The sequence below is a fragment of the Rana temporaria genome, chromosome 1, assembly GCF_905171775.1.
Source record: "Rana temporaria chromosome 1, aRanTem1.1, whole genome shotgun sequence".
In the NCBI taxonomy this organism is placed as follows: domain Eukaryota; kingdom Metazoa; phylum Chordata; class Amphibia; order Anura; family Ranidae; genus Rana; species Rana temporaria.
In genome coordinates this window covers 347,758,510-347,785,502 of record NC_053489.1, presented here as the reverse complement: position 1 = coordinate 347,785,502, position 26,993 = coordinate 347,758,510, and the positions used below count along the sequence as shown (strand labels likewise).

At 42.6% G+C, this 26,993-nt stretch overlaps 1 protein-coding gene across 2 annotated transcripts in view; it reads left to right on the top strand.

The window, feature by feature from the left end:
• The first annotated feature begins 1,639 nt into the window (after window positions 1-1,639).
• The window catches only part of TRABD2A (TraB domain containing 2A), a 141,272-nt gene continuing 115,918 nt past the window's right edge, over window positions 1,640-26,993 (top strand). The window contains exon 1 of one of the 2 annotated variants that reach the window (XM_040362340.1): window positions 1,640-2,037. In XM_040362340.1, coding sequence (XP_040218274.1) covers window positions 1,933-2,037 — 105 coding nt within the window. In that variant the 5' untranslated portion in view covers window positions 1,640-1,932. The remainder of the gene's footprint in view (window positions 2,038-26,993) is intronic. The other variant, XM_040362331.1, reaches the window with a different exon arrangement.

Sequence of the window (26,993 nt, the reverse complement as noted above, 5' to 3'; positions counted from 1 at the left end):
TATAGAACAGACCAAAATGAGGGACACATGAGGAGAATGAGGGACAGAGGGACATTGCTCTAAATCAGGGACAGTCCCTCAAAATCAGGGACAGTTGGGAGGTATGCATGCATACAGTAGCGTTGCTAGGGGGGTGCGGGGGGTGCGGGCCGCACCGGGTGACACCCACTAGAGGGGTGACACCATCCCGATTTAAAAAAAAAAAAAAAAAAATTTTTTTTTTTTTTTTTTTTAGCTGACATGACCAGAGGTGCAGGTGGCTGTGTAATGTAAAAGGGGTGCAGTGATGCAGGGTGTTGTGTATTGTAAAAGGGTCCAGAGGTGCAGGGGGCTATGAGATGTAAAGGGGGCCAGTGATGCAGGGTGCTGTGTAATGTAAAGGGGTCCAGAGGTGCAGGATGCTGTGTAATGTAAAGGGGTGCAGAGGGCTGTGTAGTGTAAAAGGGTCCAGAGGTGCAGGGGGCTATGTGATGTAAAGGGGTGCAGAGGTGCAGGCGGCTGTGTAATGTAAAAGGGGTGCAGTGATGCAGGGTGCTGTGTAATGTAAAAGGGGTGCAGTGATGCAGGGTGCTGTGTAATGTAAAGGGATCCAGAGGTGCAGGTGGCTTTGTAATGTAAAAGGATCCAGAGGTGCAGGGTGCTGTGTAATTTAAAGGGGTGCAGAGGGCTGTGTAGTGTAAAAGGGTCCAGAGGTGCAGGGGGCTATGTGATGTAAAGGGGTGCAGAGGTGCAGGCAGCTGTGTAATGTAAAGGGGTCCAGTGGTGCAGGGGGCTGTGTAATGTAAAAGGGTCCAGAGGTGAAGGGGGCTGTGAGATGTAAAGGGGTCCAGTGATACAGGGTGCTGTGTAATTTTAAAGGGGTCCAGTGATGCAGGGGGCTGTGTAATGTAAAGGGGTCCAGTGATGCAGGGGGCTGTGTAATGTAAAGGGGTCCAGTGATGCAGGGGGCTGTGTAATGTAAAGGGGTGCAGGGTACTGTGCAATGTAAAGTGGTCCAGAGGTGCAGTTGTGGAGAGGGGTACACAGTAGTAACAAAAAAGATATTGAAGGATGCAGAGGTATGCAGGGGGCACAGTGGGGTGTTTTTACATTTTAACGTGTGGGGGGGGGGGGGGTGCCAGATATTGGATCCGCCCCGGGTGCCAAATGCTCTAGGTACGCCCCTGGCCTATAGGCTCCTGAGATGTGAATTCCGGTTCTGGAGAAAGAGAGGTGGGGGGAGGGGACAAAGAAAAATGGAGAGAAAGAAGAAGGGATAGAACGAACAAGAAAGATGGATAGGGAGAGAGAGAAAAGGGGAAGAAAGGAGAACAGAGAGCAAACAGTAGGGTAAAAAATATTTGAAATTTTTTATTGGGGGGGGGGGGGGGGACACCATATTTTACCGCACCAGGTGACACCAACCCTAGTGACGCCACTGCATGCATAATATTGCTTCCCGGGACATATTGGAATGTATTATGATATTTGTGTATGGGAAGAGGCTGGGAATTCCTCCTTTCTAAGTCATGCATGTTCCTGAGTACCGGGGTGTATAGTTGAGGTAAATACGGCGGACTGAGAGTTCTCACAGTCTTGGTACCTGAGGGCAGCCCGCACCACCCATTCTATATATGTACAGGAGGGAGGAGGAGGGACACAGGGAAAGTTCCTGACACCTCCCACAACTTTCTACTGCCGCCTCACACATCCCGACATCGGAGCGGGACACTGACTCAGGACTAATCCCATCATTACACAATAAACGAGTCTGTCTACAGGCTGTCTGTACAGCAGCATGGCACCCCGGAGCCGCTCTGTCCTCACTGCCCTCTCCTCTCAGGAGACCCCCGCCAATTCTCACAGCTCAGGTCCTCTGTGAGAGGGAGAGAGAGAGCCCGGGATACACTACACTTCCCTCACTGTGCCTGCTGGAGGAGCTTTGCAGATACCATGGTCACCATTCCCAATGGATTACTACATGCCTTTCTACTGGTACTGGTCACAGCCAACCACCGGAGCCTCAGGGACCCGGCACACTGCAAGCTCAACAACAAAGTAAGTGTCTCATAGATTGTCAGCTCTGGGGGGACACACCGTCTGCTGGGCTGAGCTCACACATACCTATTAGATCTATGGAGGGGTCACTGACCCACATCCTGCTCTGTGTACTTGTCCCAGGACACTGACTAATGACAGCCAGGCAACTAGCATTTCCACAAGGAAATAGCCTATATACTTCCCTCAGTCAATTTCATGGAGATTATGGCTTATACATATACTGCAAATATTTATTATACAATCTATATAGACTATTTATATTGCTCTTTTTTTCTTTCTTTCTCTAATTGTAACACTATATCTTTATTTCCTTTCCTTTATCTATTTATATCACTACATCTATCTTTCTTTTATTCCTTCCTTCCTCTATTTATATCACTTTATCCTTCTTTGTTTCTTTCTTTTCCTTTCTCTATTTATGTCACTATATCTTTCTTCATTTCTTTTTTTTTCTCTTTCCTTTCTCTACTTATATCACTATATCTTTCTTTCCTTCTTACTTTTCTTTTATCTTTAATTCTTTCTTTTTTTTTCATTTCCTTTCTCTATTTATATCACAAAATCTTTCTTTCTTTATTTTCTTTCTCAGTTTATATCACTATATCTTTCTTTTTTTCTTCCCCCTTCTCAGTTTATATCACTATATCTTTCTTTTTTTCTTCCCCTTTTCTGTTTATATCACTATATCTTTTTTTTCTTTCTTTCTTTCTTTCTTTCTTTCTTTCTTTCTTTCTTTCTTTCTTTCTTTCTTTCTTTCTTTCTTTTTCCTTTCCTTTCTCTATTTATATCACACAATCTTTCTTTCTTTATTTTCTTTCTCAGTTTATATCACAATATCTTTCTTTTTTTCTCCCCCTTTTCAGTTTATATCACTATATCTTTCTTTTTTTTTCTTTTTTCTTTCCTTTCTCTAGTAATATCACTATATCTTTCTTTCCTTCTTTACTTATATCACTCTTTCTTTTCTTCTTGCTTTCCTTTCTCTATTTAATTTATATCACTATATCTTTCTTTCCTTCTTTATGTATATCACTCTTTCCTTCCTTCCTACGTTCCTTCCTCTATTTATATAACTATGTCTTTCTTTATTTCATTTTTTTCTTTCCTTTCTCTACTTATATCACTATATCTTTCTTTACTTCTTTCTTTCCTTTCTCTAATTATATCACTATTTCTTTCTTTCCTTTCTCTATTTATATCACTCTTTCTTTATGTTCTCTATATCACTTTCTTTCTTTCTTTCTTTCTTTCTTTCCTTCTTTCTTTCTTTCTTTCTTTCTTTCTTTCTTTCTTTCTTTCTTTCTTTCTTTCTTTCTTTCTTTCTTTCTTTCTTTCTTTCTTTCTTCTGTCCTAATCATAGCATAAAATACCCTGGGCTCACACTGATGCAATGTGGAAAACGCAGCGAATCCTGTGCGTTTCCCTCACCTCATTGCAATCGAATGACGTCCATGCGATCTGCTGCGGGTGTCAATGTTAGATTAATGACACCCTGAAACAGCTTGCAAAATGCAGTGCGATTGCCAGAATAGGATGCGATTCAGGTCCGGGTAAAAAAAGTGGGTCCTGCACCCTATTGGTACGGATGCATACAAAGTGTATGGCTCAAATCGCACCGCGCAGGCATCGCATGTGCACCGGAATGCAGTGCAATTTCTGGGCGAATCAAATGCGGTGTTCCACATGCACCAGTTTAAAGCGGGGGTTCACCCTAAAAAAATGTTTTTCTTTATCTACCATCCAAACCAGCATACTAGCGTCAGCTACAGTATGCCTTTTTTTTTGCGCTGTACTTACCGTTCAATAGTCCACTTTCGTTTCAGACTCCGGCGGGGAAATAGGCGTTCCTATGAAGAGGGGAACATGATTGACGTCCGGCTATGGCGCGTCACGCGTTCCGAAAATAGCCGAAATAGGACTTGGATATATACGGCGCCTGCGCAGTCAGCTCCTAGTCTGTGCGCAGGCGCCGTATAGCGCCGTGAAGAGCCAAGTCCTACTCCGGCTATTTTCGGAACGCGTGACGCGCCATAGCCGGACGTCAATCATGTTCCCCTCTTCATAGGAACGCCTACTCCCCGCGAGAGTCTGAAACGAAACTGAAGGATTAAACGGTAAGTACAGCGCAAAAAAAAAAAAAGGCATACTGTAGCTGACGCTAGTATGCTGTATGGGATGGTACATAGTTGTTTTTTAGGGTGAACCTCCGCTTTAAACTCAGGCTACATGTTTTTCATGGCATTTAGTCCTCTGAATGCATTTACTATAAATATTGTGTATTTATTTTTGTTTGTGTTTTAAAACTTCCTCTGAAGTCACGGATTGTTAAATATACACTGTTTCAAAACGTACGCCATTTCCTTACTTTATTGTTTTGAGTTGTTATCAAAGCGGGCAGTGTGGAAGTCATGTTGTACATATATGATACATAAAGGATGTGTTTGCTTAAAATCTTCACTAACAGACATTTGCAGCAGTATTGGTACCAAACATTCCAGAAGTTTAGCACTTTGACTTCTCCTTCCTTATGTATGAAAGCACATCTAATCAACACTGTATCTTCAAGGACATTGCTCATTGGTTATTGCTGGAATGAGCTCTGTTATATTTTGGTTAGGAGTAACAGTAGTGCATTAGTGCCAGGCGTCAATAGGGGGAGCATCCTTGTTTTGAATGAGCTGTCCTTCACTTATGCAGTCCTGGAACAGAACATCCTTGAGTCTTAAAGTGGATGTAAACCCACTCTCATGCTTTCTACCTGTCAGAATACACTGATCAGTGCTGCAGCCACTTGAATACTGATTTTCCAGCAGGCCTGTTCGACAGAAGCTGGTCCAACGATCTGCTCCTATTGGACAGAGGATTAAACACAGATCGAAATTCTACCAGTATAACCAATAAAGAGGCCATAAAAATACATATTACTTGTGGCACAAACAGCCTCTCTTGCTTTGTAACTTCTCACAGAGCATTTCAAGTTTAAAGTAAACTGTATAGAGGTTGATTTACTAAAACCGGACAGTGCAAAACAGGGTGGATTTGATTTAAATCAAGTCGATTTAAATCACGATTTATTTCACTAGTAAAAAGGCTTGATTTAAATCAACTCGATTTAAATCATAATTTTTGAAAAGCAACTGTCATCTCTGTCCTGCAGCGGCTCTACCTCTGACCCGCTGTTGACTTAACGACTGTCCCATTCACTTTAATTGGACGGCTGGTGATGCAGCAGTGACACAACAAGACAAAATGAAGAGGTTTCCTATTTTTAAAAGAATAAGCTGTCCGGTTAGTAAAACAGCGATATCAGAACCGATTCCATAAAACAGTTTGTAGTGTACATAGATATGCAAAACAATGGGATACAGGAATATTCCAGAAACTTTGTTTTATTTCTTGGTTACTGTGAAATTGTGTGAATGTATCAATGCAGTGCATGTTATCTCAGCTTGCAGAACTTGGATTCATTGAATGAGTTTACCAAAACCATAAAAATGGCAGAATATAAAGCTTGGCCTCGTACACACGACCGAGTTTCTCGGCAAAAACCAGCAAGAAACTTACTGGGATTTTTTTTTGCTGAGGAAACCGGTCGTGTGTACATTTTTAGACGAGGAAACTGTCGAGGATCCCGTCGAGCCAAAAAAAGAGCATGTCTTCTTTTTCATCGACGGGAATGGAGAAACTTGCCTTGTCGAGTTCCTCGACAGCCTAACAAGGAACTCGACGAGGAAAACGATGTGTTTCGCCCGTCGAGTTCCTCGGTCGTGTGTACGAGGCTTCATGCTATATAACTAAGCTCAATTTAATGCTGAATAAACTAAAATATTATTGTATCTTAAATAGAAAACTATCTTTGGATAGATTTTTACACCAAAAGCATTTTATTAAAATACATATGATACAAAACAAAAAAGTCAGATTTAAATTTTAAAAATATTTTTATGGGTGGATTTTTTTGGGGGCAAAATGTGGTGAAAGGCTACATAGAAACCAGTAAGCTTCCTTTGTTTTTGTCTGAAGTTAGAAGCTGATTGGCTACCATGCAAAGCTGCACCAGATTTTGCACTCTCTAGTTTTAGTTTATTGGCTAACTCAAGATATTAAAGCAGAGTTCCACCCAAAAGTGCAACTTCCACTTTATGGCCTCCTCCCCGACTCCTGTTTGTGAAACTGAGCTTTAAGGGAGGAGGAGGGGGGCTCAGGTACCCAAATCTACCTGCTCCCACTTACACTCCGGTCGCTTAGGCCACCAGAAACAGAAGATCTCCCTCCGGAGGTCTTCTGGGACATATGACAGGTCCTAGAAGACTTTGGGGTCAGTCACAGACCGCAGCTCCGCTCGCACATGCTCAGTGGGCACCCAGCTGTGAACCTGCAAGCTGTCACAGTCCGGTGCCTATAGTAGGGGTTCCGGCACTGCCAAGAGAGGATATGGGGAGAACACGGCTGTGGTAAGTAAACTGCTGGACCATGGGACAGGTGAGTGTCTGTTTATTAAAAGTCAGCAGCTGCACTTTTTGTATCTACTGACTTTTTATAAACAAACAAATGACTGAAACTCTGCTTTAAGCTTTTAGGTCTGGTTCACACTAGTGTGGTTTCGGAAGCGACTGGAGATGAACAGAATCGCATTACAATGGAAATTACATTGTTTTGAATGGTGTCCATTTACAGCAATGTGACTCAGCATGGATCAATTTTGAAAGAGGTCCCTTTACTACTTTGGTGCGATTCCAGTGCGATTTTGGCCCCATAGAATATACAAACTTTATTTAAGTTGTATTCAAGTAGCACTACATAATTGCACTGAAAGTTGGACCTAGCCGTAGAGTGTCTTAGATGCCTTCTTAAGGCTTTTTGCATAGATGGGAAATGTATAAAGCCTGCACAGGAGCTCTAAAACATCTTGAAAGCTTGCAACTTTACGGCCATTTTCAGGCATTTTCAGGCATAGAAATTGCCTAGCAGATACAGATGACCATAGAAGTGAATTGCTGTATGCCCTTCTACTAATGTAAATGCCACTGATTCTGTGCATCAGCGTTTACCCCTGCATGCACGTACAGTATTTTGTCAATGATGCAGATCTTCCATGTTGGGGGAAAATACATCATATGCATATTTACAGTCAATGAATGTACAGAATAATCAGTGTTTACATGAGGACAGAGGCACGTAGCCATTCACTTCAGTGGCTAGCTGTACACCCCACATGTGACTACCAATGCACAGGAAAATGCTGTGTTATGAAAGCTAGGCATATTGCTTGCCTAAACATGTCGGTGTGCAAGTAGCCTAATAAGTTTAGGTTAAGTTCATTTTAAGTTAGCCAAGGAAGGGTTTCACTTTAACTCCAAACGTTCTGTATTAATCAGTGACTGATACAATACTCTACTGCTTTTTTTAACATCTTGAAAAAAGTCAGTTGGCCTAGCAATGATTCCATGTGCAATGCAGTACACCTCTTTAAAACTATTCAGCTGTTGATTTCCAGGCAGAATAGAGGAGGATTTAAAGAGATTTTTTTCACAGTTTGACACCCACCCCCTTGAACAACAGAGCTCCAAAACACCCTGCTGGCAATGGTAAACATCATGGTGAAAAGCAATAAATTGTACAGTGATAGGTTAACTGAGGCTCAATTTGGCTAGAAATGTAAGAAGTTCAGCTGGGTCCCACATGCTCCCTTTACATCTGTATGTCTAATCCACAGATATACACCTTAACCTCCCTGGCGGTATGATTCTGTCTGGAATTATGTACCAAAAGCGATACAATTATTTTGCAAGGAAATTTGGTGATTTGTACTGTAGGCCTGCAATTCTTAGGAATAACTCACTTAACTCTGACCAAACAAGAGTGTAGTAGGCATCCTGGGTATGATTTTTTTTTTTTAATTATAAATTATAATATAATAAATAATTATAAATAATTATAACAAACAATAATATAATTATAATAAAAATGATTCAATAATGTAATCAACTCAAAATCACTGAAATTTGCTCAGTTGCAGAATTGTCGCTGTCATTACTTTTATTTTTTTATGACGAATTTCCCCACAAATAGCTATCGCACAATTCTGCAAGTGATTATAATTTATTATCGCTGTTTTCTAGCTGCTCTAAAACCATTTTTGACATAAAGGGACACTTTTGGACAATCTACAGTTTTCAGGCAGAAAGAACAGTTTTTATTATACAAAATAACATGTAGGGCACTGGGCAGACCACTAGGGACAAAGGGGGTGTGTATTTTTTCCATACAGTACTGTAATCTATAAGATTACAGTATACTGTATGTATTGTGTTTGTTTACTTTTTTGAATTTGGCGCCGTTCTCCGCCCCCGTGCGTCGTAACGTCGCAGGGAACAGAGATCGGCGGCACACGGGGACACTGTGAATCGAGCAAGGACCCGCTCGCTCACACAGCGGGGATGCATCGCTGGATCCAGGGACAAGGTAAGTAACTTGTCTGTGGATGCTGCGAGCAGGTAAGCCGTGCCGCTGCACACTCTGCACAGCTACCCCAAGCGTGACTCGGGGATACCGATCCTAGCATGGAAAATCCACCCCGAGTCACGCTCGGGGATACCGCCAGGGAGGTTAAAGTGCCACACACTCCAGACCATCGCTCGCACTCTACGATCTCTTATTTTTTGGTACAATAGAAGCCGATGGGGAGCTCTCAGGTGCAAGGACTGGCCATGTTTATTTAAAACTAGGTGAAGTTCTGCTTTAGTTTCACAGGTACCAGCTCCCACTTACACTCGGATTGCCTAGGCAAACCGAATGTAAGTTCAGCTCCCCTCTTTGCCTGCAGCCTTCTGAAACATGTCACAGGTCCCAGGCTGTAGGACCATTCACAAAGCAAAGTGCAGCTAATGCATGCGCAGTGGGAAGCTCACTGTGAAGACGCAAGGAGTCACCACACTAAACATATCGGCACCAGGACCCAAAGACTAGTGAAGAACCGACCTGGGCTAGGATAGAGCTGGATCCTTGGACAGGTAAGTGTCCTTTTATTAAAAGCCAGCAGCTACAGTATTTGTAGCTGCTAACTTTTAATGTTTTCTTTCTTTCTTGAAGAACCGATTTAACATAAGACTTTGGGGTTGATTTACTAAGGCCGAGTTTACACTGGTACGACACGATAGTTGCATGTGGATCTGACTTTGCCCTGCGACATTATGTCTGACTCCCATCCGACTTCAATGAATGGGATTCGACAATAGTAGGCCTTTTGGGTCTGATATAAATCTTGAGGAGGAACTCCTTGACAAAATAAAAAAAAAAAACGGCGTAGGTTCCCCCCCCAAGACCATACCAGACCGAAGAGTCTGGTATGGATTTTAAGGATAATCCCCCATGCCAATATAAAAAAAAAACAGCGTAGACCCCCCAAAATCCATACCAGACCCTTATCCAAGCACACAGCCTGGCAGGTCAGAAAAGGGGGGTACGACAGAGTGCACCCTCATGGACCATACCAGGCCATATGCCCTCAACATGGGGGGGTGGGTGCTATGGGGCAGGGGGGCTCTGCATCCCCCCACCCCAAAGCACCCTGTCCCCATGCTGATGGGGACAAGGGCCTCTTCCCGATAACCCTAGGCGGTGGTTGTTGGGGTCTGTGGGGGGCTTATCGGAATCTGCAAGCCTCTTTTAACAGACCCCCAGATCCTGCCCTCCCACCCATACATTGTACCCCTACTCTTTTACCCCAAAAAAGTGTAAAAAATTTAAAACAGTGCACAGGTTTTTGACAAAGTAATTTATTATAGCAGCTCCAGCTTCTCTTTTCTTTCCGATATCTTCTCCCTCCGGTTCTTCTCTTTCTCTGCTGATTCTTCCCTTGCCGGTTCTTCCTCTGTTCCTCTGGTTGTTCTTCTCTATGCTTCCTCAGATCTTCTCCTGACGCTAGCTCCTGCAGTTGTATGAGTTCCGCTGTTTGTATGGCCATCCGATGACCTCACCCGGAGACTCCACCCCTTGTGACGTCACTGGCCATGGCATGATAGGGTGGTGAAATCCCCATTGAACCTGAGCGGCCCACACACTTTTCCATACTCCAGCAGTCTAAGGTCCTGATGTTATCAAGTTGGATAGAGAATCTATAACCCTTCACTGGACGTGTTGAAGCCAAGGGACAGTCCACTGACGGAGAATCTGCCGGGGGAAGTGGAGGATTGGGCAACTAAAATTGCTTTTACTCTCCCCTAGACCTAATTAGCAGTGAACCTTTGCAGTGCTGGTCCACTTGCAGGGGTACATTTTCAGATTTCCTGGAGATAGGCTTTAAACTGAACATACGTGTGTTAAAGGACACATTTCATAAGGGATTTATGTAGGCTGATGTGTCTGGCCTCTCCTTCTATGTATATTAGTTTCCTGGCTGCCATTTTTTAAGCTCAATCATTTTTAATTAAGCTACTGATATCAAAGAAGTATAGCGATAACAAATTCTTATACTATTCTGACCATTATTTACAGTAGGATCATTCTAGCTGTGTGTCTTAGAATTATTAAATTATCAAATGAAGATTGTATAATTTAAATAAGTTTCATAATTCATAAACTTGTAAGCATCAAAAAAAAAAGACAGTATACATTTAGGAATATTCACTACGTCGACTCATCTGGAATGATATCCCCGGTCTTATCACTACCATAAATTACATAATGAATGGCTAGCATGACACCTTGTAGTTTTTAGGTGCCCGGAGCTATGACAACCTTCAGTATTATATGAATGAATGAATGAATGAATGAAAAACTTATATAGCGCGGCACATGCGAACTGAATCGCCTCTGGGCGCTTGTTGTTTGTGTCTCATGCCTTTCAGAAAAGCAGGGTTTTGATCTGCCTTCTGAAAGACAGGTGGTCTTGCTCCAACCGAATGCTGGTTGGTAAAGCATTCCAAAGCCTGGGGCCCTGGAAAGCAAACCTTCTTTCTCCTTTGGACTTGCATTTGGTTTTAGGAACCTTGACCAGATTTTGGTCGGTGGATCGCAGCCTGCGATTGCAATTGTGCGGTTTGATCTTGTCGCATAGATATCTAGGAGCCTTCCCTTGGATGCACTTATGTGTCAGGCAGAGTGCTTTGAATGCAATTCTGTCTTTCACTGGCAGCCAGTGAAGGGATCTCAGTGAAGGTGAGATTGATTCCCAAGATTTTTTCCCAGTCACCAGTCTAGCGGCCGTATTCTGTACGACTTGAAGACGAGCGATTTGGTACTTGGGTAGCCCGAGGTAAAGGGCATTTGCATAGTCCAGTCTGGAATTCACGATAGTTCCCACCACGACTGCTACGTCTTCTTTGGGGATAAATGGAATTAGTCTGCGTAGAAGGCGCATCAAATGGTGCGCCCCGCTGACTACTGACCCTATTTGTGCGTCCATTGTCATGAAGGTGTCAAACGTGACTCCCAGACTTTTGACTTTGGAGCTAGGGGCAATGATTTGTCCCAGGATGGGAGATGGTGTCCAGTTTGTTGTCGGTGGTTTCTTCCGACTGGCATCGAAGATAAAGAGTTCTGTTTTAGCACTATTGAGTTTGAGATAACTCTTAGTCATCCAGTTTTCTATTGAAGAGAGACATTTCTCTAATCTGAGATGATGATCCTTTTTATGGCAGATGCGAAAATACAACTGCGTGTCGTCTGCATAAGAGTGATAAAGTAGTTCATGGCTACTGATAATATCAAAGAGAGGACGAAGATAGATATTAAACAGCACTGGTGATAGGGGGGATCCTTGGGGGACCCCACATGGCACCGTGCGTTTTTCTGACGTGAAGGATCCCAGTTTCACTGTTTGTGATCGGTTTCCAAGAAAAGAGGAGAACCATGGCAAGGTATCTTCTGAGACTCCGGCGACTTCTGTTAGTCGTCTCAGTAGCAATTTATGGTCTACTGTGTCAAAAGCTGCGCTTAGGTCCAGCAGAACCAGGAGACAGGATTCTCCTTCGTCTGCGGCCTCGAGTGCATCGTCCCATATTTTCAGTAAGGCCGTTTCTGTCCCGTGTCCGGGACGGAACCCGGATTGAAATGGATCGAGTAGGTTGTGGGTGTCCAGATGCTGTTGCAGCTGATTTACCACCACTTTCTCCATTATCTTGGACAGAGCATTTAGACCTGTTATGGGACGGCGGTGAGTTGGGTCCATAGGGTCCAAATTAGGTTTTTTCAAGATCGGCAAGATTGTGCCCTCTTTCAACAGGGAAGGCACTATGCCTTCCTTAAATGACTGATTTATAAGCTGCGTGATCGGAGGCGCCAGGATGTCGGCACATTCCTTCAGTAGCTTAGTGGGAATGATGTCATTTGGTGCTGTGCTGTTGCGCAGCACACCGATGAATTTTTTTGTTGTATCAATGGAGATGGGTTCCAAAGTGAACTTAGTTGATTGTAGAGGCGTTCTGTCGTTGTTTTGATTGAAGACGGGGCTGAGTGGAGTATTGTTTTGCCGAATACTTACCCGAATTTTTTCAATTTTGTTGATGAAGAAATCCGATAGTTCGTTGCAGAACTCTTGGGTGTCTGAAGTGGGGACTTCTAGACATCCAGGGGTCATGGTCTGGGTGACCATCCTGAAGAGTTCGCGTGGGCGATTCATTGCGCTGTTAATCACCCTGGAGAAGTGAAGTTTTTTGGCTTTGAAAATTTCCTTGTGATAACGCGTTGTTACTGCTTTGTAGAAATTGAGGTGCTCTTCTGACGGACTTCTTTTCCAGGCGGCTTCCGCCCTCCTGCGCTCTTGCTTCAATAGCGACAGCTGGTTGTTGAACCAGCTGGACTTTTTTTCCCGGCTGCGGAGTTTGCGCTTTGGTGCTACTAAGTCGGCTGACTGTAGCAGAGCTGCATTAATGGCATCCAAAGTATCTGAGGCTGCTAGCTGGGGAGGAATAGCCCCAATTCGGTTTCCCAGGGTAGATCTGAAGAGTTCCGAGTGGAGCTTCTTGTGAGATCTAGCCCAGTGTATTGTCACCGGCTTGGGTACTTTCATGACTAATGGAGTTCTGGGGATTATGAAACTAATTGCATGGTGGTCTGTCCATGGCAAAGGTTCATTTCCCAAAATGTTTATTTTCAGATTTTGTCTGAAAATTAGGTCGAGTGTGTGACCTGAAGCATGAGTTGGTCCGCGTATAAGTTGTTGAAGTCCTAATCCTTCCAGGTGGTCGATGCAGGCATCCGCGATGGGATCCTGTGAGGAGTTAGCCCACAAATTGAAATCCCCGAGCAGCAAAAGATGGTTGCTGCTAAGGGAGTAAGTGGAAATGAACTCCGTTAATGCTGAAATCAACTGCGATTTGGGCCCAGGGGGCCTATAGCAGAGGAGAATGTGAACGGTCTCCTGAGAATGAGCTTGAAGTTGAAGCGTAAGGGTTTCCATAAAAGGTAGAGGATTTTGAAGGACCGGTTTAGTGATTGCAATATGCGACTTATGAATCACCGCCAGGCCTCCTCCCCTTTGCCCTATTCTATTTTCCGTTAAGATACGATAGTTTGCTGGCACCAATTCTCCAAGAATGGTGTTGCAATCGTCCGACAGCCAACTTTCCGTAATAAAGAGGCAGTCTAGATCGTTTTGTAGTAAGAAATCATGGATTTCTGATCGGTGTTTAACTGCTGATCTAGTGTTAAGCAAAGCACAAGATATGTGCCTGAGCTGTATTGAATGATTGAAATTTTTGATGATCGATCGATGATCGAACCTCAAAAGTTGATCTGATTTTAAGGCTATTGTGGTGGCGGCAGGTATTGTAGTTGCGAATTGTCTCAGACCCCAAATGGTTTCTGCAGAGTATCGCAACTTAACCATTGTTGCCAGTCACCGAGGGCTGGAGTGCGGGCGTAAGGTGAGAGAGGATTCGAGAATCCTAGCTCAAGGGGAGTTTAGGTTTTTTTGGTCCAGAGGAAGGCAAAAAAACCCTAGGCAAGCTGGCCAATGTGCTGCGGCAGGGAAAAAAATTCCTTCCTGATCCCTGAAGGCGATCGGCTCAAAACCCTGGATCAAAAGACTGACGGCTATGGAGGGGAAAAAGGGGGGGGGGATGCTGGGTGTCACTGCTGCTGGGGTGAACCAAAATACTGGCCGCCAGGCAAAGTACAGGACCCGGGCTGGGGGGGGCTGTCAGCTTGGTAAAAATAATATTATAATCTTGAGTATTAATGTTTATTCCCCTTCCTTGTGAATCTTCTCTTTGTTGCATATTCTACACACTATGATGGTAACAGGCTGACTGATGGACTAAAACACCCACTTCCATTCGCCCAGCAGCAGTATCATAGCCACAAGTCGTTAACATTACAAGGCTAATTGAGACTCCAGTGAAAAAAACTTTATTGAAGCTTTGTTTTGATATCAAGCAAGAACACAAGATCTGTATTTATTAAACAAGAGAACGTTTTTTGAAATCACTTAGATCTTTTAATGCCTTTGTTTACTTGAATTACAAAATGACTAAACTGCTCAATCAGAACTTGGTCGGGAAGTATCTCAGTGCAATCGTCCTTCTACAATCTATGAGGCCTCGTACACACGACCGAGTTTCTCGGCTAAAACCAGCAAGAAACTTGGTGGGAGATATTTTTTTGCCAAGGAAACCGGTCGTGTGTACATTTTCGTTGAGGAAACTGTCGAGAAACTCGACGAGCCAAAAAGAGAGCAAGTTCTCTATTTTCTCGACGGGAATGGAGAAACTTGCCTTGTCGAGTTCCTCGACAGTCTAACAAGGAACTCGACGAGGAAAACGAGTTCCTCGGTCGTGTGTACGAGGCTTGAGAGTAATAGCACTGGGCAATATATAACAATGACTAAACAACATGTATTTGGTGGCAAGTGTGTACAAAAAGAACCTCTATTTTTCTTTTAAAGTGCACGTTAGAGCTGCACGATTCTGGCCAAAATGAGAATCACGATTTTTTTGCTTAGAATAAAGATCACAATTCTCGTGGCGTAAAATCTTTCACATTATACAAAAAAATAAATTGGGCTAACTTTACTGGTTTATTTTTTTATTTTTTATTCATAATAGTGTAATTTTTCCCCAAAAAATTGCATTTGAACGACTGCTGCGGAAATACAGTGTGACATAACATTTTGCAACAACCACCATTTTGTTCTGTAGGGTCTCTACTAAAAAAAATATATATATTTATACAATGTTTGGGGGTTCTAAGTAATTTTCTAGCAAAAAAAAATATTTTAAATTGAAACGAACAAATGTCAGAAAAAGGTATAGGGCCAGATCCACAAAGAGCCGGCGTAACGTAAAAATTCCCATTTAAGTTACACTGCCTTAAAATTTCTACCTAAGTGCCCGATCCACAAAGCACTTACCTAGAAATTTTTGGCTGTGTAACTTAAATTCCGCCGGCGCAAGGCGTTCCTCCTCAAATGGGGGCGATTCCCATTTAAATTAGGCGCGCTCCCGCGCCGGCCGTTCTGCGCATGCTTGTGACGTCATTTTCCCGACGTGCATAGCGCGAAATTACGTCACGCCGAGCTTTGTGGATCGCGCCGGGTCAATAAAGTTGCATCGGGAAAAAAAAAAGATACGGCAAAAATAAAAAAATGTAAAACAAAAAAAAAACGCGTCGCTGGACAGAAGGGTCTGCTTTTACAAGGTGTAAACAGTTTACACTTTGTAAAAGCAGCCATAATTTTACGATTGCAAACTAAAACTTACGGAGAAAAAACAAAGCTGAAAAGCTTCGTGGATCTCCGTAAGTGCTAATTTGCATACCCGAGGCGGCATTTCGACGCGAAATGCCCCCAGCGGCGTCCTAAGATCCGGCAGTGTAAGTCCCTTACACATGTCGGATCTTCTGTCTATCTCTTGGAAACTGATTCTGTGGATCAGTTCCAGTTCGCACAGGGATACGACGGCGTATCAGTTGATACGCCGGCGTATCCCTTTTGAGGATCTGGCCCTTAGTGTTTAAAGCGGGAGTTCACCCATAAAATTTTTTTTACCCTTAGATTGATGCTCATTTTGTCTAGGGGAATCGGCTAGTTGTTTTAAAATCCGAGCAGTACTTACCGTTGTAGAGAGCGATCTTCTCCGCCGGTTCCGGGTATGGTCTTCGGGAGCGGGCGTTCCTATTTTGATTGACAGTCTTCCGACAGGCTTCCGACGGTACCATCTATCGCGTCACGAGTAGCCGAAAGAAGCCGAACGTCGGTGCGGCTCTATACGGCGCCTGCGCATCGACGTTCGGCTACTTTCGGAAAATCGTGACATGATGGATGCGACCGTCGGAAGCCTGTCGGAAGACTGTCAATCAAAATAAGAACGCCCAGTCCCGCAGCCCATACCCGGAAGAGGCGGAGAAGATCGCTCTCTACAACGGTAAGTACAGCTTCGATTTTAAAACAACTAGCCGATTCCCCTAGACAAAATGAGCATCAATCTAAGGGTAAAAAAATGTTATTTCCGGGTGAACCTCCACTTTAAGTGGTTAAACGTTCCTCATTTACACACAGAAGTGTATTCCTTTGATCTAATTCACAAATTGTTACAATGGGCCAGATTCACGTATCCTAGATACGTTACACCGCCGCAATTTTTTATCGCAAGTGCCTGATTTACCAAGCACTTGCGATGAAAACTACGCCCGCGGCCTCCGGTGTGCCATTTAAATTAGGCGCGCTCCCGCGCCGGACCTACTGCACATGCTCCGTTTCCTAACTCCCGCCGTGACGTAATTTTTTTGAACGGCGACGCGCGTAGCGTACTTCTGTATTCCCGGACGGCTTACGCAAACGACGTTAAATTTTGAATTTCGACGCGGGAACGACGGCCATACTTTAGACAGCAATACACTTGCTGACTAAAGTTAGGGCACCAAAAAAAACGACTAACTTTGCGACGGGAAACTTGACTACGGACGACGTAGCGAACGCGAAAAACCGTTGTGGATCCGCCGTAACTCCTAATTTGCATACCCGACGCTGGTTTACGACGCAAACTCCCCCCAGCGGCGGCCGCGGTACTGCATCCTAAGATCCGACAGTGTAAAACAATTACACATGTCGGATCTTATGGATATCTTTGCGACTGATTCTATGAATCAGCCGCATAGATAGAAACAGAGATACGACGGCGTATCAGGAGAAACGCCGTCGTATCTCATTTGTGAATCTGGCCCAATGTTTCTACTTAGTTCCACTGCTAGAATGTTGTAATACTTGGCAGACTGCCCGAATTTTTTCTTCATTTCTTACGATGGCTGTGGCTCAGCAGAGCAGAGAGAATTCTCTGCATAGAAAGATCGTGAAATACTTTGTCAAGATTGCAAGGGGGGAAAAAATCTAAAAGATAGTTTTCTATTTAAGATTCAGCATGAAATGGATCTTAGTTTTGTAGCACGAGGCTTTATATTCTGCAATATTTTAATTTTTGTAAACTCATTCAATGAATCCAAGCTCTGCAAGCTGACATAACATGCACTGCATTGATGCATTCACACAATTTCACAGTAACCATGAGATAACCCAAAGTTCAGGAATATTCCTTTATCCCATTGTTTTGCAAATCTATGTACACTACAAACTGTATGATTGAATCAGTTCTGATATCGTTGTTACTAACCTGACAGCTTATTATTTATTGTAAATAGGAAATCTTAATTTTATTTGCAAATATTAAAGATTCTACTACTAGCAAGAATCAGTTCTTATAATTAAAGAGTACCTGTCAATTTAGATCCATCATGGGAGTGCCTGTTAGTGAGAATCCACTCACCTGCTTCCCCCACCTCCCTCACCTTGTTGTGTCACTGCTGCATCACCAGCCGTTTCATTAAAGTGAATAGGACTGTTGGTAAGACAACAGCGAGTTAGGACCCGTACACACGTCCGAGGAACTCGACGGGCAAAACTCATCGTTTTGCTCGTCGAGTTCTGTGTGAAGCCGCCGAGGATCTCGGCGAGCCAACTTTCCTCATCGAACAACGAGGAAATAGAGAACATGTTCTCTATTTGGCTCGACGAGGAACTCGTCGGCTTCCTCGGCCGAAAGTGTACACACGACCAGGTTTCTCGGCAGAATACGGCTCCGATCGAGTTTCTGGCTGAATTCTGCTGAGAAACTCGGTCGTGTGTACGGGGCCTTAGAGGAGGAGCGGCTGTGGGACAGAGATGACAGTTGCTATATAAAAATTATGATTGAAATCGAGTTGATTTAAATCAAGGCTTTTTAGTAGTGATTTGAATCATGATTTAAATCTTGATTTAAATCGACTTGATTTTAATAAAATCCACACTGATTGAAATTGAAAGATAACTAAGAATATTGAGTTATTATCAGAAAAGGGGAAAAACAAATAGTTGGAAACAGATTTTCCTGATGATTGGTATTGTTCCCTCAAGATAATTCAATAGCAGGCGTGCCAGCTTAGTGTTGAAAACATGCCTACTTGACTAGAATGATTGGGTGCATTTATGTCACGTTTGTTCTACACATTTGTGTGATGATCAGCCTGAATGCCATCTCCTGCCGTCCATGTCTAGCCTTGAGATAAAAGCATATTTATATGTATGTGTGATGATACCCGTACAGTTGTATCTGCGGTTCTATGAGCCAGCTCTCTGGGCACCATTTCTTGTATGCTTGAAAGCCTTTTCCATAATATGTTGCCAAGTTTTCTATGAGGTTGGTTGAAAGGTCTTTCCTCAACCCTCTCTAATTGCCTGGCTTGGCAGAATGTGATAACATGTGCATAACCAATTTATACACACATACTGGGGCTCTTTTAGACAGGAGCCAATAAACCCTCCACCATGTCTTCAGAGTGTAGGAAGAAACTGGAGTACCTGGTGAAAACCCATATGAACACAGGGAGAACATGCAAACTCCTGCAGATAGTGTCCTGTGAGGCCTTGTACACACGGTCGGATGGTCCGATGAAAACTGTCCGCCGGACCGTTTTCATCGGACATGTCCACTGCCGGATTTTGGTCTGATGTGTGTACACACCATCAGACCAAAATCCCCACGGACAGCAAACGCAGTGACGTGGCCGCGACGTGTTTCAGCAGACATGTTCGGTCGTGTGTACGAGGCCTAAGAACACATATACATTTTAAGTGGTGAAATCGAATAGGTTCCTGCATCTAAGCTAAACAGCGTGGATGGAGGAATCTCCCCTGCTGGTTATAATGTTCTGACAGCCAGCATACCCAAAGAGTGCCTGCATTTGTTTCGATTCAGGCTGGGTTCACACTACTACACTACTTTCATCCTACTTTGCTCTGTGTTCAATGTTTCCCTATGAGAGCGTCTTGTAGCATCCTACACAAGTCGGTCCGACTTTGAAAATGCTCCCTGTACTACTTTTGGTCCTACATTGATCCTACTTCAGGCCCATTGAATATCATTGAAGTCGGACCAAAGTAGTATCCTGTTCATGAAAGTAGGATGGATGTAGGACCAATGTAGGATAAATGTAGGACCAATGTAGCAGAGCAAAGTAGGATGAAAGTAGTGTAGTAGTGTGAACCCAGCCTCAGTCATTGTTTGGTTGCCAGTTTTCCATCCAGTGACCCACTCATGCTGTGATTGGACACAGCAGAAGCCAATCAGCAAGTCCCGTGGACCCAATGTCTGCCAATCTCTCCTGAGAGAGGCAGAACTGTGTAAATTGCCATTCTGTCAGAGTGGAAGATGGAGATCTTGTGTTTCTGCTAAACAGGAACACAGATCTCTTTCTTCCCTCAGTCAAAGCATCCCCCACACAGTTAGAAAGCACTCCCTAGGAGCACATTTAACCCGTTGATCGCCCCTGATGTTAATTCCTTCCCTGCTAGTGTCATTAGTACAGTGATAGTGCATTTTTTAAGCACTGATTACTGTATTTGTATCACTGGTACCCAAAAAGTCTCACTTATTGTCAAATTTGTCTGCCGCAATGTCGCAGTCCCGCCAGTTAAAGTAGCGCAGTGCCAAATTGCAAAAAATGCTCTGGTCGGGAAGGGGATGCAACCTTTCGGGCTGAAGTGGTTAAAGTACCCATCATATCTAATAATTGGTATGCTGCAATATTATGGTTTAATATCGCTTGCCAAACACAGCTCGAAATTCGCCCGATTCCTGCTAAACCAACCAAATTTCAGGCTGGGTTTGGCAGGGTTAAGCCAATGTACCACCCTATGTTTATAGGAATGTATAACAACAGATCTTTCAGTGGTAAAATCGTGTCTTCATGTACAACTGCCCTGTGATGTCTATGACCAGTTAATGAGATCCCAGGGCTGACTTGTGTGGTGTGTTCAAGGCTTTTGTTTGCTTTTTGTCTTGCTCTTACTTGGAATTGTTTATTTTACCCAAACTCTCATGGCTTTGCCAAGAACCTTATTCTCTGCAACCCGACCCTTCTTTGCTGCAGCCAGTGATCACAGGAGGCTGAAGTCTGTAGACATAACCATTACTGCTTCATTTGCTTCCTTTAGTTCATCTCCTCTTTCCATTATTGTAATTCCCATTTACATTTTAATTAAGCAAGATTCACACTGTTTGCTCTACCCTTTTATACAAATCTCACAATTAAGGTTATGGATTCTTCTTTGAAGGCAATCTTTCTGAAGTTTTTATATATACAGTGCCTTGAAAAAGTATTCATACCCCTTAACATTTTCCACATTTTGTCATGTTACAACAAAAAACGTAAATGTATATTATTGTGATAGACCAACACAAAGTGGCACATAATTGTGAAGTGGAAGGAAAATGATAAATGGTTTTCCAAATTTTTTACAAATAAAAATGTGAAAAGTGTGGCGTGCATTTGTTCAGCCCCCTTTATGGCCCATACACACGATCCAAATATCGTACGAAAACTGTCATCCGAGAAAGAATCGTACGATAATCGTATCGTTACTACAAAGCTTTCGAGAGCCAATCATGACAATATCTGATATTATTAGATCGGACAAGCATGAAAAATTTCCTCGTACGATACCAGATCGTACGATTTTAGTTTAGTCAGTACAGTATTTGTCCGAAAATACAATACACTACAACACATGACATCACTTCCGATTTTTTTTTTTGTCGTACGAGAAGTTTTGTGACTTTGGTAACTTATTCAATTTCTACTTGCAACTATTTAGCGAAAAAGGTCGGACGATTTGTCGTCCGATTTTTGGATCATGTGTACAGGGCATTACTCTGATACCCCTAACTACAATCTAGTGAAACCAATTGCCTTCAGAAGTTACCTAATTCATAATTAGCGTCCACCTGTGTGTGATTTAATCTCAGTATAAATACTGTTCTGTGAATCCCTCAGAGGTTTGTTAGAGAACCTTAGCGAACAAACAACATCATCAAGGCCAAGGAACACACCAGACAGGTCAGGGAAACAGTTGTGGAGTAGTTTAATGCAGGGTTAGGTAATAAAAAAATAATCCATCATCCAAAAATGAAAAGTATGGCACAACTGCAAACCTACCAAGACATGGCCGTCCACCTAAACTGACAGGCGGGGCAAGGGGAGTATTAATCAGCAACGCAGCCAAGAGGCCCATGGTAACTCTGGAGAAGCTGCGGAGATCCACAGCTCAGATGGGAGAATCTGTCCACAGGACAACTATTAGTCATGTACTTCACAAATCTGGCCTTTATGGAAGAGTGGCAAGAAGAAAGCCATTGTTGAAAGAAAGCCATAAGAAGTCCCGTTTGCAGTTTGTGAGAAGCCATGTGGGAGACACAGCAAACATGTGGAAGAAGGTGCTCTGGTCAGATGAGACCAAAATTGTACTTTTTGGTCTAAAAGCAAAACTCTATGTGTGGCAGAAAACTAGCACTGCACATCACCCTGAACACACAGTGAAACATGGTGGTTGCAGCATCATGAGGGGATGCTTTTTTTTTTTAGCAGGGACAGGAAACCTGGTCAGAGTTGATGGGAAGATGGATGGATCAAAATACAGGGCAATCTTAAAAGAAAACCTGTTAGAGTCTGCAAAAGACTTGAGACTGGGGTGGAGGTTCACCTTCTAGCAGGACAACAACCCTAAACATACAGCCAGAGGTGCAATGGAATGGTTTAGATAAAAGCATATTCATGTGTTAGAATGGCCCAGGAAAAGTCCAGACCTAAATCCAATTGAGAATCTGTGGCAAGACTTGAAAATAGCTGTTCACGGACACTCTCCATCCAATCTGACAGAGCTTGAGCTATTTTGCAAAGAAGAATGGCCAAAAATGTCCCTCTCTAGATGTGCAAAGCTGGTCATACCCAAAAAGACTTGCAGCTGTCATTGCAGGGAAAGGTGGTTCTACAAAGTATTGACTCAGGGGGGCCGAATACAAATGCACCCCACACTTTTCACATATTTATTTGTAAAAAAAATCGAAAGCCATTTATCTTTTCCTTTCACTTCACAATCAATGCGCCACTTTATGTCGGTCTATCTCATAAAATCCCAATAAAATACATTTACTTTTTCGGTTGTAACATGACAACATGTGGCAAATTTCAAGGGGTATGAATACTTTTTCAAGGCACTGTAAATATGAATTTGATCAGCTTAAGGATATTAATTGCAACAATAGCTGTTAATATCTTAAAAGCTTCTTATAAATAGGTATAGTGTGCAGTCTTATTTGAAAATGTCATATTATAGCGTATGTACTAACTGAGCCCTTCTAGGGAGATTTTCCTGCACTTCCTGTCTTGGAGATGATTTAGGACATGTGAGGAAATTGTGAAAGTCAGGGGAATTGCCATCTTATACAGTTGTCACTAGGGTTGTCCCAATACCACTTTTTTAAGACCAAGTACAAGTACCGATACCGATTACCGATACTTTTTTTTAATGTCATGTGACAGTGGCACATATGTCAGTATTTTATTTTTTTACTATTTTTTGTTATGTTTTTTACGATGCTTTCTTCTTCTTTTTTAGGGGGGGGGGTGAATGGTGTCAGTTTGTTTTTATTTTTATTATTTTTTTACAATTCATTTATTTAATATTTATTGCAATTATTATTATTATTTTTTTAGCACTGTGGGGGGCTTGGGTGAGATGTCAGGGGTCTTAACAGACCCTTGACATCTCACCTTTGAGGCAGAGAAATGGACTAAGGACACCGATTCCCCAGTCCCCTTCTTTGCAGCCTCAGCTAAAATGAATTGACAGGAGACAGAGGCTCCTCTCCATTCATAAACTGAAGCATTGTAAACACAGGTTTTGATGTTTCAGTTATATGAATGGACAGAGTCAATGATAACTGATTCTGTTCATTCAGAACAGGTAGGAGCCAGATTTAGTGGCTCCTACCTCCGCTCTCCATCCTGACGAGGACAGAGGGAGTGGAGGAGGACATGGAGGGGAAATAGAGCGCAGAGGGGGACAGCAGCAGGAGGGGGGACATGGGACACGCAGCGTGGAGGGGGAGAGCAGCATCACGGAGGAGGACACGGGACACAGAGCATGGAGGACAACAGGATCAGGGAGGGGGGCACTGAGCGCAGACAGCAGCATCACTCGGGGGGAGAGCAGCATCACGGAAGGGGACACAGAGCATGGATGAGGACAGCAGGGAACCAATTAGCTAAAATGTAGTTAGTAAACCTTTCAATATCCAGATAAACTCTGGATTACCAATTTGCTAAATTCTGTGGCTTAAAATGGCTTATGGCTTAAAACATCAGCTTTTTATTTAAGTAATAATATAACATCAAATGTTTTACATTTATAAGAAATTGCTCTTTTTCTAGCAGCATGCTACATAAAATAAATCAACTAACTTTAATATAAAGACTAAACAAAATCAAATAAACCTTTTATTGCCAACAGCCAGCTAAATCCCAGGAATGGAAATGAGTAGACATTTTAGTATAATTTACTTTGACCCTAGAAAAACTTTAACCAAACCCGTGAGCTTCTCTTCTGTGTATGGCATACCAATCCTATATTAGTTACACCTGGTGTGTAAACAGTGCAGATTGGGACCACATGTAAATTGTGATTAGCCAGGAAAATGGAACATGAATGCTCATAGTTTACACACTGTGCATGCTCATAGTTTCGTTTTAACAGCTACTTACTAACTGGGCATGGATTGTCTTGTAATGCTTTCATTAGGGTAACAATTCAATTATAGGCCGTATACAAAATAATACAAAATGTTCTATGTACAGTATTATCATAGCAGGGATTTTAATAGTTGGACATAATCCTAATCACAAAATAAACACACTTTTGGAAATGTATATGCTAACATTTTCTAGAAATTAAAACACATTTGGCAAACTAAATGTATCAGTACAGAGTCCAATCAAAAATATCCTTTCCTTTACAATGCCTTGAAAAAGTATTTATACCCCTTGACATTTTTCAAATGTTCTCATGTTACAACCAAAATCGTAAATGTATTTTATTGGGATTTTATGTGATAAACCAACACAAAGTGGCACATAATTGTTAAATGGAAGTAAAATAATAAATGTTTTATTGACCTAAACAGATGAATACATTTGTTTTTATATATTTTTGGGGGATATAGCAGAAAGTAAAAAATCTCCAGAGCTTAGAAAATGAGATGAAGCTCTACTGACTACCATCATCTAATCACGAGCAAGCAAAATTGATGGGTTCTATTTACCTTGCAAATAATTTTATTTTTGCAAATTGAAGTTGCACCACATTCACTTGGGAAAATTCCTTGCAAAATATCTGAAAAGTGTGGCGTGGATTTGTATTCAGTCCCCACTTGCTGACCACCCATTGTAGATGTACTGCGGCAAGTTGGCTCAGCTGCGCAAATTCATGCATTAGCTTTCGTGGGCATGCACTGACTGGCCAGCAGGGGAGCCAATCGGTGGGTCCGGCAGACTCGATGTCCGCCAGCCGCCCGCGATCATTCCCCGCAGAGACAGAACGGGGATCTGCTGAAGTAAACAAGACAGATCCTCATTCTGTCAGGGAATGACACTAAGCAGGAAGACGGATTCATGTGTTTCCCCAGTCACAAAGTCCCTCATACAGTTAGAAAACACAAACAGGGAACACATTTAACCCCTTGATTGCCCCTGATGTTGTCTCTGTCAGTGTCATTAGTACAATGTCAGTGCATATTTTAGCACTGATCACTGTAATAATGTGTCTGGTTCCCAAAAAAGTGTAAAAAATGTTAGTTAGTTGTCTGATTTGTCTGCCGTAATGTTGCAGTCCCGCTAAAAATCACTGATTGCTGCCATTACTAGTAAAAAAAGAAATGCCTTAAATCTATCCCCTAGTTTGTAGACGGTATTACTTTTGCGCAAACAAATCTATACATGCTTATTGGGATTTTTTTTTACCAAAAATATGTAGAAGAATACATATTGACCTAAACGGATGAATACATTTGTTTTTATATATTTTTGGGGGATATAGCAGAAAGTAAAAAATCTCCAGAGCTTAGAAAATGAGATGAAGCTCTACTGACTACCATCATCCAATCACGAGCAAGCAAAATTGCTGGGTTCTTTTTACCTTGCAAATAATTTTATTTTTGCAAATTGAAGTTGCACCACATTCACTTGGGAAAATTCCTTGCACAGTGAAACTTCTATTGCTAAGTGCACAGCCTATTTGCCTTTAGCAAATCAACCCTAATGCTTGCTTTTCCCTTAACCTCCCTGGCGGTATGATTCTGTCTGGAATTACGTACCAAAAGCGGTACAATTATTTGCAAGGAAATTTGGCATTTAATACTGTAGGCCTGTAATTCTTAGGAATAACTCACTTAGATCTGACCAAACCAGAGTTTAATAGGCATCCCGGGTATGACATTTTTTTAAAAACAAAATGATAAATTATAATATAATAAATAATTATAAATAATTATAACAAATAATAATATAATTCTAATAAAAATTATTCAATAATGTAATCAAATCAGAATCACTGAAATTTTCTCAGTTGCAAAATTGTCGCTGTCATTATTTAATTTTTTTTATGACGAATTTCCCCACAAATCGCTATCGCACAATTCTGCAAGTGATTATAATTTATTATCGCTGTTTTCTAGCTGATCTAAAACCATTTTTGACATAAAGGGACACTTTTGGTTGCTATAGACAATCTACAGTTTGCAGAAAGAAAGAACAGTTTTTATTATATAAAAGTACATGTAGGACACTGGGCAGACCACTAGGGACAGGGGGTGTGTATTTTTTACATACAGTACTGTAATCTATAAGATTACAGTATACTGTATGTATTGTGTTTGTTTACGTTTTTGAATTTGGCGCCGATCTCTGCTCCCGTGCGTCGTAACGTCGCAGGGAACGGAGATCGGCGGCACAGGAGGACGCTGTGTGAATCGAGCGAGGTCCCGCTCGCTCACACAGCGCGGTGGCATCGCTGGATCCAGGACAAGGTAAGCCAGCGCACGCTGCAGGCTCTGCATATCTACCCCGAGCGTGACTCGGGGATACCGATTATAGCAGAAAAAACCCACCCCGATTCACCCTCGGGGATACCGCCAGGAGGGTTAAGCCTCGTACACACGACCGAGGAACTCGACGGGCGAAACACGTAGTTTTCCTCGTCGAGTTCCTTGTTAGGCTGTTGAGGAACTCGACAAGGCAAGTTTCTCCATTCCCGTTGAGGAAAAAGAAGACATGATCTCTTTTTGGCTCGACGGGATCCTCGACAGTTTCTGCGTCGAAAAATGTACACACGACTAGTTCCTCGGCAAAAAAAAAATCCCAGCAAGTTTCTTGCTGGTTTTTGCCGAGAAACTCGGTCGTGTGTACGAGGCCTTACTCTAAAGATTGGTATATAATGCAGACTCCTTCTTGCTCACTAGGATTTAGCCCTGGTTCACACTTGTGTGTTTTGACATGCGATTTGGCATGTCAAATCGCATGTCAAAACGGCTGTATTTGCCGCAATGGCACCGTCCCAATTGGTGCGACGCCGCATCGTGTGCTTGGTCCTCTCA